At 41.2% G+C, this 18,076-nt stretch overlaps 1 protein-coding gene across 2 annotated transcripts in view; it reads left to right on the plus strand.

Moving 5' to 3' along the window:
- The window catches only part of LOC147728255 (uncharacterized), a 66,727-nt gene extending 54,150 nt beyond the window's left edge, over positions 1-12,577 (plus strand). The window contains exons 4-8 of one of the 2 annotated variants that reach the window (XR_015309369.1): positions 320-457; positions 2,399-2,542; positions 10,962-11,022; positions 11,143-11,596; positions 11,734-12,577. Coding sequence is in view for 1 of the 2 variants with exons in the window: in XM_086962102.1 (XP_086818228.1) it covers positions 320-457; positions 2,399-2,542; positions 10,962-11,022; positions 11,143-11,246 (447 nt within the window). In the remaining variant the exon portion in view is untranslated. Of the gene's footprint in view, positions 1-319; positions 458-2,398; positions 2,543-10,961; positions 11,023-11,142 lie in introns of both variants that reach the window. The other variant, XM_086962102.1, reaches the window with a different exon arrangement.
- The last annotated feature ends 5,499 nt before the right edge of the window (positions 12,578-18,076 follow it).

Below are 18,076 nucleotides of genomic sequence, written 5' to 3' on the forward strand. Positions count from 1 at the left end.
ATGCAAGCCACCAACGAAACCTTTTCGCCCACCCCGAAACACTCGCACTCGACTCCTTCTGCTGCACTACATAAAACTAATGACATTGGAATTACTGCAGGAAAGAGCTTTATAAGTAGAAAAATATCGCCTACTAAAATTCTCTTGGAGGTGCTCCATGGCCTCCTCAACGGGTTGTCTGTCTCCTCTTTAAGTCCCTGAACTAGCCAAAGATGTAGTAAAGTTTAGAAAGGGTCTTAAATACAATACAAATGAAGACGCATTGGAAGCCATAAGTGGTGTTGTGCATCTGTGTAATTAAACTTTATTTTTCTTCCAGGTGAACACGCTGATCGCTGCATCTGTGTTTTCCTGTTTTACAACTTTGATTATAATAGTGTACTCCTCGCTGACACTGAGTTATGGAGAAGAGGACGACGACATATTCCTTCATCAAGATATTCACATCTTTCATATGGTAAGCAAGGTAGAGGAAGGTAACTCAATCGAAACCATGTTGCAGTTCATTTCAGGGACTACGATTGGCTCAGCAGTTACTTTGCATAAACCATGATGCTCACCATTAAGCTGTGAGTGAGTTCCTGCAGAAGTATATTTACTTGAGTAAACTCTCTGTACTGATGCCAACTTTCCATATTTAATTTGTGCTGCTAGTTGCAGGTGGTTGCCACCGGCACTCCTTTTTTGGTACAGGGTCGTATTTTTCGTCATCAGACTTTGACCCAGGGAGAGAAACACAGGAAAGTTGTGTCAAAGTGAGAAAGCGTGAATGAAAAATTAACTCGAGACACTAGGCGTGCTACCTCAAGCACATGGTCTGGGTAGCATTCCAACCACTCATTTTTCACCCACTGTGGGACTCTAGATAGAGGCCCACCTTATGCGAATCAGTACTGATCCTGCTCTTCATTAGAACTCTCTATTCAGAGCTACTCAGCAAGACCCCCTTCAGAAGGGAACACAAGCAACTTCAGACCAGTTTCATCTTTGTAAGGCCTCATCAGGGAGGTATGGCTTGAATCTGTAGCATAGCAACCAAAGGCATACACAAAAAGCAACTGGAATCGTTTTTCTATGCGAGTATGACCCTTATTTTCTGACTCCTGGTATCCAAAGATTTTGGATTCGATGCCTCACTCAATTGATTGTGACATGCTTAATCATCGGTGCCTATCGACACCCTGGGTAGGATGGTAACACCAGGGCGGACTCAACCAAAAAATGTGATGTGGGTTCTTCTATAAATCGGAACTGGATAAGTAGGGATCCAGTTGAAAAGTATAATCTTAAAAATACCTACAACTATACCCTCCTCTGAAATTCTTAATTCCTGGGTTACATGTGATATGGATAAAAGGAGAAATGTTTTATTTTTTTTAAATGATTGTTCATCTAAACCCGTTTATATCTTTGCCAAAATGTTTTGGCCCTCGCACAGCTTGTTTGGGTCTGGGGCCTTCGTCAGGGCTTGTTTGTGTGTCCCTGCTTACTTATGCGTGGTCTCATCCAAAAGCTGTGGCGTAAAGCTCTCGCCTATCTCGGTATTCTGTTGCTGGGAATTTCCATGAGACAAAAGGAAAGGGAATGGGAAGGGTAAGGCAGAGAATAAAGAGTGTTTAGGGTCGATTACTGAAATCAGCTCCTCGAGAAGACTTATAGGCACTCTGCCTAATTCAATTTTTCTCGAAATATTTTTTAAAACTAAAAAACTATCCCATGAGTGATAAGTGTATACGGATTTTGATGATTTTAGCAAAGTGAGTGGATGTGGAAGGGAAAAGGAAATGCTAGCCCCTCCTGGAAGTTATAGTGGGAATCATCATCCCACTGAATTATATATCACTTGATTAATGGTTTGTACATGGTTTAGACTACTCTGTCATGTGCAGGCACTCACCCATATGTGTGGAAACCGCAACCATGGACCCATCTCTGGGAATACCCTTAGCCACTTAGGACATTACATCAAAAAGACCAAGGATGGCAGGAGGAATACTTGGCAGACATCTGTCTTCAGTGGCACAGTGTGTGAATTATGTTGGGTTGGAATGCTACCTCCCAACATTGTGTAAGGTAGAGGTGGGGAGGTCCAGAAAAACAACTGGAGGCTTCGAGATAGATTGGTGTCTGTAAGAACACTTGACACATGTCCACCTTCTTGTGGCAGAGAAGTGTTGGGCTTAATTTTACTTCAGTTTTCGGGTAAAGTAGAACAGCTGAGTTTTGTCCCCAAAGGGAAGATGTTGTTAATTATCCTCCCTAGGAAAGACATCCCTCAGTGTGAATGCATTGTAAACCTATACCGTAATACAAAAATGTTAAGTCCTAGGTAGGAGGTGACATTTAAATACAGTTTTTGCATTATAAATTTCAATCTGTTTTTAATGTTTCCCCCCAGTATTTACTGAACCAGTTTGTTAAAGGAGCCAACGTAGCAATGCTGATGGCGTCTCTCTGCAGCCTTTTTATTGTACTGACCATTGCATATCTGTGCTGCCGGAGTCTTCCACACTGCATGTGCTATGACACAGTGACTGGCATGGTAAGTAACCTTTTCCATTCTCCGTGCATGTCTTTAATGTATATTTAATTTTATCCCATAGTTTGTTCTCATGGTTGCACTTTTTTGTGCATCATGGTTACAGTTCAAAATTGTTGTGGCCCTGTGGAGCTTTCTCCCAGGTGAGGCAATAATGTTTGTGTGGTATGTATGTACAGCAAACAGACAATAGGGTTCTCTGTGTTTTTGGGTCACTGCTGGAAAGAGCAGCAGCTCAAACAGTGAATATAGGGTGATTTGTGTTCTAATGGAACCAACAAGAGTTCTTTCTGGTCTAGTAGAGTAAAGTTTACCATTTTACTATTTAGAACTAAGATTGAATTTTATTTCTGATGTATTGAAGTATGTCCTCTCAGTCCTGCTTAGAGGATGGAAGTGATAACGGTCTGAGGTGACTTGGGCGAATGTCGGATGTTGGAGGCTATGTATGAGGAGTTTTGAGTTTGTGTAGAACCGGAGAGGAAGATCGAGCATGTGGGCTCAAGTTAGTAAAAGGCACCATTATGGGACTGTATAGTATTGCGGTGTAATGGATTGGTTACAGTGCGCGTAATGTATTCCAGGATTGAAGGGGTGGTCTTATGGTGCTGCTGTGACTCAAAAGCATGTCTTAAAGATGTGTCAAATGCCATCACCTTTATGGGCTGATTGGGAAAATCTGGCAAATTCTTTTTGGGAGAACTGAAGTTGTGATAGTGTATTTGTATACCCAGATTTTCATAATCACTGTGAGGTGGGGAGGGGTTATACATAAGCCAGTGGTCACTGGGAGAAATCTTGCATGCCGGCCTGCAGTTCCCAACCCACAAAAATAATAGTTTGCAGGTGGCATAAATACAGGCTTAAAATCAAAGTACTCACGCCTGCATAACTGGGCCATTGTGATCTGTCAGGGCCTCTGGACAATGCCTATCTGGCCATTAACTGCTTCAAGTGGGCTCTAACGTCACTGTTCCAAAGTGGTACTCACTGATACTGGAATGTACTTGTCACCTGTAGCCGATTCCTGGTCATTAGAAGCTCGATCGCGTAAACAGTTTAGTTCTCATGTAGGGGGCCATCACTGAACCTGGCATACCCACTAGACTCTTTGTCTACACCGACAACGGGAAGGAGCTCCACAATAGTGGTAGGGTCTGAGACCCTCTGAGCCGTACAATGGAGAGCCGTTCTCCGCCTTCAGATAGGATTCATTAAACACAAACAGTATGTTCTTGAAATATACAACCACAACTTAAACAATTCTCAACCACAATTAATGTATACACAATGTCTTCACAGTCAAGCACATACCGTATCTTTAGTGGGGCTCCAGCAAGGTAAAGTACAGTTCTCAACAAAGCTCTGCTTTCTGAAGAAAACATAGCAGTAAATCCCTTTCACTCTTGGAACATCTGTTTAGAAAACGTATTCAAGCTAGGCTTCACAATCCTTCCATTGCAAGTGGGTGCCTAGCTTTTAAAAAACAATAAATATATTACTTTAGAAATGTGTGCATTACAAAGCATGCATTGTCTGTGTCATTTCCCAGGCTAAGTATTCTTATAGCCAACACTTATCTCCTGAGTTTGTTTCGAAGTCTTTTAGTCCATAACCTAGTGTGTTTATCTCCAGAGTTGGGTCTTGAGGTTTCAGCTCTTGGTAGCTCCGCTCAGACTCTTTCCTTCACTTCCTGCAGATTTAATTTAAGACTCTAATAGGCAATCCTTATCTTTGATCCACATGGAGACAAGTTTTTTTTCTCTCGACCTTCGGTTCATTAGGTGCCATTTATCTGATAGGTTTACAGCTGAGCCTCCACTCGCTTCCTGGGTTAAATAATACAACTTTTCAGGTGCTCTGCCTTCAAATCCAGGGACATGAGTGAAACTATGGTTTGGAATGTTTGGAAATACATATTGATTTAGACTGAACTCCAGATAGCCCTCTGTGCTAGTGTATAAAAGAATTTTCAATAACCCATTACAACATTCAGGTACCCTTTTCACATTTAATTGATGCTCTGCCCATACATGGTCTTGGCTTGAGGTTAGTCCCTAGGCATGTAACCCTACTAAATAGGATTTCTGAACAGGTTTCTGGTGTCTGTCCCCAGTTTCTACCTTTTCAGACCTCCATATTAAAAAGACTGCCTATAAGAAATCAAGGAAAAAGATATTCAGGTTTGGTTAAACGATCACACGTTATGTCAAAATCCCTTATCTCTGTTGCAGCATGATCAGACTGCGCAGACCCACTAAAGCAACAGTGGGTGATAGGTAGGACCATTATTCTGGAAAAGGATGTGATGGCTTGTTCATGTTAAAATTGACAATTTCTAAAGTAATCCAATGAGGCATCAGTGGATATATTCACTATTTGGAAGGCTTTTCAATGTACCATTAGAGGGACCCTTATATAGATATCTATATCTATATCTATATCTATACATAGCAAGGGACTCACGTCTGAGCATACCCTGCCACACTTATGGCGGCCAAAAGCGGTACAAAAGGGGGTGGTTCCCATGAGGCACAGGGTCAGACTGATTTGCATATAGCCATGTCTGAGCTGGGGTGGCAGAGTGGGCTAAAGAATGGTGATGGATTAAACCCAGATCTTTTGACTGGGTGCGAGTGTTTGATTGATTCGGATGCTCCGTCCATCACCACCCCCTTTTGTACCGCTTTTGGCCGCCATAAGTGTGGCAGGGTATGCTCAGACGTGAGTCCCTTGCTCACTTTGCCACTAGATTCAAGCAAGCGGGGCTGAAGACGGCTGGAATGCCAGAAACCGGTCCTCGGAAGCTTGTTTCCGGTCCAGGGAAGACATGGCTTGGCAGTTCGGGCTGGACTGTTCCCATGAGGCACAGGGTCATACTGATTTGCATATAGCCATGTCTGAACTGGGGTGGCAGAGTGGGCTAAAGAACGGTGATGGATTAAACCCAGATCTTTTGCCTGGGTGTGATTGTTTGATTCGGATGCTCAGTCCATCACCACCCCCTTTTGTACCGCTAATAATTTATGTTCTAGCACTAAAATTTGTTTGATTTTATTTTATGTTGAATTTATAGATGGTGATGTTAGATAATATTCCAGTGGTGACTGTTAGATGCCCGAAAGGCCATAGATCTTATAAACCGGAGGCACTTGTTCCCCGTTTTGGATACGTTTCAATTTCCATCCAGGTTTACGAGATCTATTCAATTATTATATCAAGGGGCAACAGATCAGTTGATCATTAAGAATTCTCCGGCAGGCCAAATTAGTTTCAATCAGGGCACCTGTCAAGGTTCTTCCTTTTCTCCGTTATTTGCCCTTTTTATTGAGCATTTAGCTCAGTCTGTCCGTCAAGACACAAATATTGTATCCCCATTGCCTACAGCAGCTAAACTAAAGTTCTTTACGGATGATATGGGCCATGTTCTTGAATCCACCTACACTTAATCAATTAAAAGACCCTTTCAATATTATGACCTTCACGAATATTGGGGGCTATAAAATTAATTAAGCAAAAACAGAATGATATTTGAAACCAACCATGAGGTATTTGTCCTTGCTGAAGGATAATTGTAAAGCAGGCACATAATTGCATCTGTGTTTTTTTGTTCAGAGGAACCGGAGAAAGTTTAAATCCCTTGACGAGAGAGGTTTTTAATCTATTTGAAACCTTGAAAATGCCTTCCCCTATCCATTATCGGGTAGTGAGCCCTGATCAAAATTCGTTTTACTGCTTTTCCACTGCCTATTTTTATCCTTACATTGTAAACTTGAGGTTTTCTTTTTAAACAAATTAGAACAAGGTATCCTCTTTCATATCGTTCCAGAAACGTCCATAAGTGCGCTTGCGTGGGGGGGGAGGTTTGGGACTGCCTGATTTCCAGAAATCTTATATGGCATCAACCATCCTACAATTATGCTGCTTCTCAATACCCTCCTTTTAGTTTTATTAATTCTATTCTTCTACTTGTGTTGAAGAATTTGGGGATGCGTGACCTTAGGTGGTGTCTTAAGTCAAAAATTGTCCAAAAAACGTTGGGTAGAACTTGTTAAATCTTTACGAGCTGTGGAATCCTTGTTTGAAGGCCTTCCTCTGGAACAGAGGCTCCTCCAGCCCAATAACCATGCATGTAAATAATATCTGACTGTAGTTAATGGAGGGTATGATTTAGAGCAGTGACTTTTACATGCGGCCCCCTGGTCAACAGCAGCACTGAGCTGCTGTTTACTCGACTCACCACTAACATTAAAAAGATGGTAAATAAACATGCAAGAACTTATTTTAACGTTAATTGAAGTTGTAGAAAGTAAGTAATTGGGGTGTCCTACACAAGTTTAGAAACTCCTTCATATGGTTTATAGCGTGTTCTCTTGCAGCAAAAGATTAAAATTTTGATAGTCTTGGCCTGGGCTCGTATTATACTTAAACAACGTTATAGTTTATTAAACCAAACACAGTAGAATGTTTTGCACAGCACACATCCTGAAGTCGTATATTTTGAAGTGCTCTTGTATGTGAAAATTGAGAAAAAGGAGGGAAAGTGAAATAACCAAATGTATGTAATTCAGTGCAATTGGTTTAAGTGTAGAAGCCAGGATTAATCCCAGGTCTTCTGGTTTCATGTTGTGCAATTCAATCACTAGATGTACAGGTTTCTCCTTTTATACCCAATTTACCGCTAAGCCCCCCTGCTCCCCTGCCACCACCCTTTTGGCATCAGTGTGGCCCGCAGTCCTATCATAGACCAAACTTTTTGACTCCAGAAAAAATGTTTGCAAGTAGCCAGGATTTAGAGTTCAACAGATGGATTACCCCATCAGAACGTGATGGGTATACTGTTTGTGTTATGCCAAACAATATAATACACCTGTATTAAGGCAAGCTAGATATCTGTCATGTTTGTCAGAGTAACCCGTCCGCCAAACTCTAAATCTGGGTGCGATTACAAGTGTAATTTAAAACGCAAAATTCCTTTACATTCTGGAATTTCATATGCATTACAAAATCTGAGGGGGTGATTCACCTTTGACCTACTGCATCGCCGTCACGAAAGCTAAATGCTGTTTCCCCCCCCCTCTGTTCAAGTTTGAAAACTAGGGTAAAAATGTTGACTCGTTTGGTTTTTCAAAAAGTGTAGGTCGAACCCCCATGTTTCTCCCTACGAGGCTAAAAGGCCCTTTTTAGTTTTTGCTATATTTTAAAAGTGACAAATGGTCCTCGACTGCCCCCATGTGGCCAGTTTATGAACTGGGAGATTCTGCTTGGCGCACATGGGGTTCTCTACCAACCTGTAGCTAGTGAAAGTATACGTTTGTAACATCATATTTTCAGGAAAATTGGATCTTTATCGTAATAATTTCTAATGGAAGTGCTATTCTTTGCGTACTCTTTGGAGAAAGTAAACACTTCGAGGTAGGCAAGCCAGCAAAGAGCCAAGCCAGGGTCCTGGTTGTGCTTTGAGGCAATCGAGCTATCAAGATACATTATGTACATTAGACAAATGACGTAACGAAGAAGATATGAAATAATTTAAATGGAAAAAAATCCACATTTCTTTTTCTTTATTAAGTAGAAATGAGTATATCTGAGGGACCTTGATTGAATATATTTGTTTACAAGAAATATTCAAAAATACCAACATGCCCTGTTGGCTTTGTCAGGAGTTACCCAACAATCACCCATCAGCACAATAACGGAGTAGCCAAAGCATTTTAATCTACACACTTAAAACGTATACTTCACAGCATTAAACATAAAACGACTACACATTTTTGGACAGGCACTTGGGCTACAGCACCTTGTATTATGTCCCGATTATTCCCTCTCTATGGTTTCCCCACCTTGGCAAGCCTAGGTCTGTCTACCCCCCAAGAGTTTAGTGTCTCAGGCAAGTATCAAGGTTTAGGTGCATAGATTACCCTTAAGTTCAGTTAATAGCATTCAACACCTGTAGCAAATCTTCGGTTTTACAGTCTCGCCACAGGCAGGCATCAGAGATGGTGTAGCACCATCGGGGCTCTCAAAGAAAGATCCTACTTATACATTTTATTTAAGATGTGGGTGGTGACAACTTCACTCCTGCTTCCGAGAGGGTTGTCCGCTGGAAGTCTGACCCATGATCAGGGAAGGACCTCAGCAGAACTTTTGCGGATATCTGACTTCGAAGGCAGGTGTCGACTTTGGCGAGCAAAGGGTTCCACTATAGGTTGCCGATGAATTGCAGTTGGCAGGCCACCATGTTTGGAGGTCAGAGTGTCACAGAGTGTGATTACAGCCACTGTGGAGGGGGTGGGTCACAGGTGCAGTGGAACAGCACTTCTAGAGCCCAGTAGTGGCACAGTCTGTCTCGACACCGACTTCTGAATAGCAGAGCCCAGTAGTGGCACAGTCTGCCTCGACACCGCCTTCTGAATGGCAGCACACTCCTTGGGCACAGTGCGTCTTGACAGCAGCAGGCTCTGCCTTGGACATTAGCTCGTTTGAGGCAGTGAAAACTGCTACCAGTGATTCCTCCAGGATCCATCCACATGGGGAGTCTGCAACGAATATTCCTTGGGGGCACTTAGATCTCTCTTCAGTCTTCCTTCAGCCGGTGTACACAGAAGGCCTGGGGGTCAAGCTGCTGTGGCACAAGTCAGCTGCACATCTGCAGGGTTGGCAGGTTCTTTCCCTCGCTCAGCCGGAGGTTGACTTCAAGGTACTTCAGGTCAGAGATTCAGCTTCTTGCAACAGGGCCAGGGGATATCACCTGGCTTCTGATCTAGGTGATGTCCCCTCCCTTTTGAAAAGCTGGCTGTCAGGCAGACATTATCTCTGATTGCACTGCAGTCCTCTGATTACTCTGTGGAGCATTGCCTCCCTTGGTCGACGAGCACTTTAAGAACTGGAATAACATGTGGGCCAGTGCCTCCCACTTTTATAGAGGATAAGCAGACAGAAGATTTGGGTTCTCTATTTACACTGTCAAAAGTTGTTTGGGTTGGTTTTCTTTTCCTCTGCCTTCTGGTCTCTGGAGAACCAACTAGTGAGGCACAAAGGTGTGAGCTTTAAGAACCTGTCTCTAAACAGCCACGCCCAGTGATCAAGAAAGTGACAAATGGCTGACCTCAACTAAAGGACCCTTCTCGCTCTTAACAATAAAGACTGCAGTCCATCCAATCGCCCCCACCATCAGCTAAACTGCAATGCTAAGGAAGACTCATTAGCAGCTCTGCTCAACAAAAGGATCTTATAAAAATTAAGTCCTGTCTCCTCTTTCCCCACCTCATGGTCTGGATCTTCTCCCTCATTCTTCAGGAATGTAAGCAATGCATTTCCAGTGTCCGAGAAAGCAGCCTCCCCATCCTCTGGTGTACGGGAAGAAGCCAGGGGCTTTCAAAATGGAACCAATCGGCTTGCATTACTGTGGCTTACGCTTACATATACCACAGCCTAAATAAATGTACATGCTTAACTTTCACTTGCCATGTTTACCAATGGATCTGGGTAAGCACCTAGAAGCAGAGCTTTATCAAAGTGGGCCGGTAGATCACCACTCCAGTGACACAGATACAAGGTTAACTACTGATTCACAAAACCTGGTATGCTGTCCACACCACTCTGCATGCTAAACCTGTGAAGGGCATGGAAGCCCTGAGTCCAGTAAAAGGGGACATTTTTGATGAGCTCCTCCAGGGTACAAAACCGGTCCTGCACCTGACAGGTCTAGGTCTTCATGCATGTACTAAATTAGTGTGAGGCTGAGGCAAAAATGAAAACCCAGGATACTAGTCTGGCACTCCGGGCAGGGGACACGACTGTACGTGATGCAGGGACCATCCCTGTCTCAATGGGTACCGAAAGCAGCAGTCATTCGCTTCACTCAGTTTGGGCTCTCCTGGGACTAGGATCAAGCCAGATACAGACAATCTGCTCGAGTTTGTTTGACGTTCCCACCTCTCCTACGGAGTATGTAAAATCAATGCACACCTTACTCTTACCTTCGAACAAGCATTCAGCATTTAATGAATGCCAGTTGCCCATTTCTTTGTTCTTTTACTCAGGCCCTCCAATCTCAGGTTAATTTATGGCTTCCAGCTAATTATATACCCATCTACTGTTTTATTTTTGTTTCTTGTGCTAATGAGCTTTGGAGTTTCTGGCTAAACAATTGTGCAAGTCATAATTGTCTTCTTTATATTTGTTTTTTCTATCCTGCAAAAATAGTCTAAACACATTGATGAAAACATTGATGCGCTTACCTACAATTTTGTTTTATATAAAGTTAGTAACGAATGTTTCTGAAAAAAGCACAAATACTGCTTCATCAGACACAGCTAGGTAACAGTAAGACTAATAAAAGTAATTGTAAAGTAGAGTTTATGCAAACCTTTGCATTGTGTAGATTGAACCACAGTTACTTATGTACCTATTTTTGTAGGAGTGGCTAAGGCCGACAGAAGAAGCTCCGCAAACTGTGGAACTAGTTTGCACTTTCAGAGGTATGTGAAGTTAAGCATTTTTTTTAAATTCCATCTTTTGTTGGATTTGGGTCTAATATCATTGTTCTGTGGTATCTCTATTGTAAGCTTAAAGTATCCACTTTCTCAATCTTGTTGCAGGAGGCGATGAGACGGTGTTTAACTCCCCCATGCAGTTCAGGGATCGTCATTTTGTAGCAGAAGAAGAATTCTCAAAACCACCACCATACGTCAGGCTTATTTGAAATTGGGGAAACTTTGGCAACTTATAATGTGCTCAAAAATGTCCCTTAGAACATTTTACGCTCAGAACTTCAAGATTCACACTTTTAACTTTGTATTTTCAGGGAGGTTTTTCTTGGGGGTGTGGTGGAGTCCCATAAAATACTCCCAGAAAGAGAATCAAGCGTGCACACAGCAGAACTGAAACCAGCCGCAGGAGAGTACCAGCGCATTTCAATGCTATGATGTTTTGACTACTATGTCATCTTAAAATCTTGTCGTATACGTATGGTCGTCACAGCAATACTGTTGGAAACGTCGTTTACAACGCGGTCGTTACATCACAATGCCATTACTTTGCGGTTTGTAGAACGTAAGTCGTTACGACTTGCGCTGGATGGCACTCTAGGACAAGGAATAGTATAATTTACTATCCAACACCTTCCCTACTGTATGTAGACTGGAGTTGGAATAGTAAATTATACTACTCCGAAGTCCAGCGCCCTCCAGCGCAAGTCATTGTAACAACTTGCGTTGTAAAAACCGCGATGTAATGGCATGCGATGTAATGACATACAACCAATACTGTTGATGCCTCATTTGTCGTAACTGCTCATGCCATGATCTTCTGATTGCAGTGCCCTTCACAGTAGCTTTCTGCTGATGCAGCCCTCACCACTCTCCAATGCCTTTCTGGAAACATTTCAGTTTTAACTAAAAGTATCAATGGCAACAGGTAGAATGTTGTATTGCACCAAAGTGGTGATCATAGAGGAGTTTGTCCAAGGTGACTACTACACAGAGGAGAGCTGCAGGAATCCCATTGCAGAAGTTTTTTTTTATTTTCAATATGCTGCTACTGGGAAAGATTTTATTTCAAATGCTAGCCCCTTTTGCTCGAAGTTTAATGCTGTGTCCTAAAGGAGCGCTTTTGTCTGCACTATACCACTCAGGATTTTAGATGTATTTCCCTTCTCTGCGGGCTCTTTACATATGAATCTTATTTTATTTAAATTTCTGGTTGACTACAGCTTATATTAATGTCACTTTCACGTGATTTTAACATTATACAAATCTTAAAGTGCATCCACAGTGGCAAGAATATTTTTTCAGGCTCACATTACTGTATTCTGAGGTAAAATTGAAAGAAAAGGGTTTTTTCATTTACTTAAAGGTCCGATTACGTTTGAAGGATTTAGTGAATTTAATGTATATAGTACTTTCCTACATGTTTTTGCACCTGGTCTGATTTTTGATGTGCCATGAAATTGTTTTTCGTGGAGATTTTTTCATGTTTTACTTTTATTTTTAAATTGGAAGTTTTTAATTAAAAAATACAAATTTACTACTCGCATTTTGTTTCAGTAGTTATTGAGCTCTTTTCCTTTGGTAAATAATGTTTTGTGTTTACAAATACGTATCCAAATAATTTGCATATGTAGGTGTGTGTGTGTGTGTGTGTACGGTTGTAAAGTACCAAAGTTCACTGCAGTGTAGAGAAAGCAGATCACCAGCCCATTCACCAATGTTGATGGCTTGGTTTGTGACATAACCTTTCTGTGAACTAGTGTAGAGATTTTTAAACTAGGAGTAATACCACGTTGATTAAGCCAATGCAGTGGGTCAAACCGTCCCAATGCTTGTGACCAGAATCCTACTAGAAATTAAGCAGTTAACCGTATGCACAAAACAATTCTATCTGTAGCAAACAAGAATCGCTTTAAAAAAAAAAATAGCAATTCCTTTCAGATTTTGTCATCCCCAATGTGCAGTAAGTGGCAGGTGTTCCCACCAAATGTGATTTCACTCAATTGACTGACCTCAGAAGCACGGCTACCTGAGAAATGAACCAGAGGCCTGCGAGTAATTGCAGATGGCAGTGAGTGTTTAACTTGCTGAGACGTTGTGGTGCCTTGTGAATTTAAGGCTTTTAAGATACTAGACTACGGGGCCATACATTCATTGGAAGGTTCAGAATGTTTTGCATTCTGAATCCGAAATGAATTAGCTGCATATAAGAGCTCCAGTGCCTCGGGTAGTAAGCTCTATATAAATGCAATTACAGTTGGCCATTGCAAGTAGTAAAACAATGCAAATGATGGACGTACTGTCGGCAGATAATCTCTGTGGGGAAGTGTCATTTCACAGGCTGGAGATTATGACCTCTATTTCATAGAAGAGCAAGCAGCAGGGTTAAGTCTGACCTTAAGCAAGGTTATACTATGTTGAAATCCAAATAAAGAACACTATATCTGATCCAAAAGGCACCCATAGCTGCATTAATGGGTGCTTGTTAAATTCTGCCTGGCCAGTCACTCCATGCCTTACAGCATGTGGCCCCAAAGTTCGGCCGCCCCAGGCCCATTGTCCTCTTGGCTAATTTTAAAAAGAGGGACTGTAATCAGAAGCTGGATAGTATTTATTCATTTATTTATACGTTTTATATAGCGCTAGCTAGACATGAAGGTATCGGAGTGCTTTACATAAAATTAAAAATATAATACTGTAGCTTTTCATATGATGCTAGACACTTAGATTAAAGAGCAAGCATAAATGGAGATAGAGTTATTGGTCAAAAAGGGTGGTTATAGTATGCAGAACAATTTCAACGGCATAAATTAAAGGAGTAACCACATTAGACAGCTGACACAATCAAATAACCAACAATCGCAAATGGTTAGGTGTTAGTGGGAATGAGCTATTTGGAAAAAAACATCAGTGCATGTGTGTGTGAAATATTTGTTGAGGAGAAGGAATTTCTGCTTCCTTTATAAGGAAGGGTCATTTATTTATGTATTCAGTGTTTTCTATAGCATGAACATGACCCAAAGAAATGAGTGTCGAATTGCTTTACAGTTGGATCGCACTACATTTTCAGAATACAAATCTTATACACCTACTACCAGGAAAATGACTTAACCCCATTGCATGTTCTAATAGTTAAAATAACATACCTAATAGTAATAGACAACCTTAAAACAAATCACATAACCCTTATTTACAAACGAATACTGAGCTACTAGGAATTCACATTGGTGACATATTGTTTGACAAGTACAGTACAAGACCAGAATGACAATGGAACCTGATGTAAGTCCTATGAATTGACCTTATACCTCTCCAATATTAAGGAAGGAATTTACTCACCAGAAAGGACTTAGTCTCCTTCTTGAATCTGGTCGCGTTGGTAATCCTCCTGAGTGAGTTCCAAATCCTAGGTGCAGCTCCAGTGAACGCTGTATTATATGATCTCTTCTTACGGAAGGAAAGCTGGTTTCAGTAAAAAATCTCCCCCTAAAGGATCTAATACCTCCAGACAATGTAATTTTCTGGGCCAGGTAACTGATTTGAGTGCTGAATAGCCTTGTGTGTTATACATGCAATCTTTAGCTATATCCTCGCCTCGAATGTAACCATTTGAGAGCTTTCAGGTGAGGAGTGAATTGGTCAATATTTTTGGATCCCGATAAGTCTTGCTGCCGTATTTAGACCAGCTTTAAGGGACGCTGTTAAAATCTTAGGAAGACCTGATAAAGTAGAGCAACCGTATTCAATTCTAGAGCTGACCAACGCCTTGGTTGCATCAGCGGTGTCTAGGAAGTGAGTTCCATATCCTGGGTGCATTTCCAGAAAACGAGCGAGTCTGGGTGGATTCCCTTTTGAGTGTGGGAAGTAAGAGAATGTTCCAGCATTTCTTTTCTTCTGTACAAAATAGCACCTGTTTTGTACTGGAAGATAAATTTAGTCTGAATGAATCCTAATTCTAAAATCTTATGTCTGCAAAGTACATTTAGACCCTTCTTAAACAAATGTAACAGATTCAAAGTCTGTTTAGGAACATGTGTTAAGACAAAAAACCTAAAGTATTTTTGATAAATATCCCCTATCCCATCATATTCATACCTTATGTAGTACTTTAATCCGAAAGCAGCCAAGCTCTGTCTTCTGCAGTTGTCAATACTCAACATCTTGCATGTTGTTAGTGAGCATCTTCTCTACCTTATGTGACCTTTTTATCTGTGTGAAGAGTAATACCATATCAATTCAAAATCAATGAAACCAGCAGAAACTCCAGACCTTGCAGTCGACCTAGATAAGGCCTCCAATTTGCCCATCTGTTCTTTCCTAGTCACCTTACTCTCACGTGTGATAAGCACATAGTGAAACATTGGTGAATCTGTAGAGGTCTTAATATTCGAAAGCTGGTTTTCTTTGTTGGGATGTATTAATCCAATCTGCTTTACTAAATGTGTGTTCTTTCATAGATCATAATGGAGCTTTATGAATGTCCGATAAATTACTGGCTATATGGACAGTGCATTGTTTGATTGACTTTGCTCGCTCCATAGTCAACTTCTGTATGTGTGGTTTTTCATTGTATAAATAGCCACAACTTTACAGGCAAAAAGGTACAATCCAGTTCTTGATCTGGAGGGAAGCTGCTTGAGCCTATAAAAGCCACAGTTTTCACAAATATTTACTTTTTTTTGTCTTTGATAGATGACTTCCATTATTTTCCAGGTGATTTGTCTGTTCCATTCTGCTTTGTACATCACATACTGGATGAGTACCTAAATGCCGTGCTTAGTGCGTATGGACATTGAGTAGTTTGTGTCGCAGGAGACTGGGTTGGACTGGGACAGAAATTAGGCCTGGGTACCAAAGTGCAAGCAGCCCCCATTAGTGATTTCAATAGATAAAAAAGTGATCCATGTTTGCAAATTAGGGCAGTATTGAACTTGTGAACACTTGCTGTATAAATGTTTTGCAAAGTATGAAAGACTACATGAATTTCAGCTTGCTGCAGGCAATGTTTGCCTTACAGGGATATAGTAAAAACTGGCCCATCAGACCAAAAAACTGGCCTACACACTGACCTGTCTGATTAACCCACAGGGCACTATCTGACTGACCTATAGATCAGTCCGACCCTGACAGATCTTTCCTTGTCTCTCAGTCTGAGTCTCTTCTGCTCAAGTGTCATACGGTTCATACTTTGTTGGACAACATAAACCTCAAAACAGTGCAAGACTGATTCTATGCACACCATAATGATGTGTTGGCCTGAGTCCGAGCTTGCTCGCAGTACACCATCTGTACCCCAAACATGGCATGGTAACGGGTGACCTTTGCAGCCTCAGAAAATGACAATCCTGACTCCTCAAGAAATCGTGGAAACAGATTTAGAACCCTTTCATTTGGTAACTTGTGTATGCTCTAAGATAGACACAAGAAATACTCATTGACATTTCAATATTTTTCTGAAGCAATAAGATACTTGTGTAAAATACGTGCACTGCAATGACCAATCGAAGAAAACAAAACGGGGTATTTGGCATCACGAGAATGGTAAAGAATATGAACAATTCAACCATTACATAGAATATATGCTTGCATAGATATAGTTATGATCCTATCTAGTGCTTTCAATCCTAGGGGACCTAGGTTGGTTGAATCTACCGGAATGCCTGTAGAGTGATCTAACTCCACAGTTACCTGTGTGGGTATGTTTCATCTGGGAGCCTGTCTTGGTGTAGAGCAGAACACCATCCTTCTCAGGAGGGAAACCGGATTCAGCTCGGCTGGAAATCCAGCATGGGACAATCTCAACTGAGTCAGCGAGGTGCTCCTCTAAACTAAACAAAGGCAGTGATGTTGTTTATATAATAAACGTTACCCATGTTACCAAGCCGAATACCCAGACAGTCTCATCATTATTGTTTCTATCCTGACAAAGCTGTTACTGAGTGAACAATAACAAACATTTTGCGCTGTGAACTTTATCTTTCATACAAAATATTCAAGGTTCTGATAATATGCCTTCTAAGATTTGTAAATGTAAGCAGAGTTATTTCATGAAACATTATCCATACAAGCATGCAAGCAAATGTGTGTCAAATGTCAGCGTTGAAGAAAGGATGGTAACTTTAAATGTGAACATGTAAAATGGTGGTGTTCCTGCCTGGGCCTAATGTGACCATATAACACCCACTACACTGAGAAACAAAAAAGCTTCCTAAAATGCATGCTTAAACTATAGATTCAATATAAAACCTAAAATTTTAAAAGCATTGTGCTTCTTTAATCGTAAAAGCATAGAGAAAGCCAATGTGTATTAAAAATGTAATTGAACAAGGTAAGTAAAACTTCATTCTAAAAGCAGTTTAGTGAATAAAAAACATAACTGAATTAAAAAATCTCTCCGCTGCTTGAAACTGCCAGATTGCTTAAATGATCCTAGGAATAGACAGAACATTGCTGTTCCCAGCATCCACAGAAGATTGTTCCATTGGCACCCCTCTTGCCAGGAACAAATATGCTCATTCATCCCTCCAGCAGCTGCTGAAAAAGTGATGGCCAGTAGTGTATCTCGGAGGAAGACCTTATAACTTGAACATCAAATATATCTTAGCAGAAGTTAAGGCCACTTACTTCTGAAACAATAGGGCTGTTCAGTCTGCTTAAAGCATTACAGCTCATATTTGAAATCTCTATTGAAGGTCAACTTGTTGCATTCCTAAGTATACGAGGTGGTGGAAATGCACTTGTGTACAACAGGTCATGACCCCAGAAAAAGTCACCAGATAAGGTTGCTGTGGGATGAATCCAGGAATACCATAACTATTCAACCTCCACTAACTCCCATTAGAGCGCAAACTGGATGAATCACATCAGCTGGGGACCTTTCAGATAACATGACAAGTTCGACTTTGATGCATTACATGTGTCATGGAGTGTAACATCTCTGCATATCTAGAGAATGGCCTAAAATATTCGCGCTGTTCGTGCTGCTTAGAAAAACCTCAGTTGCACTTTTCCTACATCGATAAGCGAAAGGCAGGATCTATGCCTC

Source organism: Lissotriton vulgaris, chromosome 3_1 (genome assembly GCF_964263255.1).
Source record: "Lissotriton vulgaris chromosome 3_1, aLisVul1.2, whole genome shotgun sequence".
NCBI lineage: Eukaryota > Metazoa > Chordata > Amphibia > Caudata > Salamandridae > Lissotriton > Lissotriton vulgaris.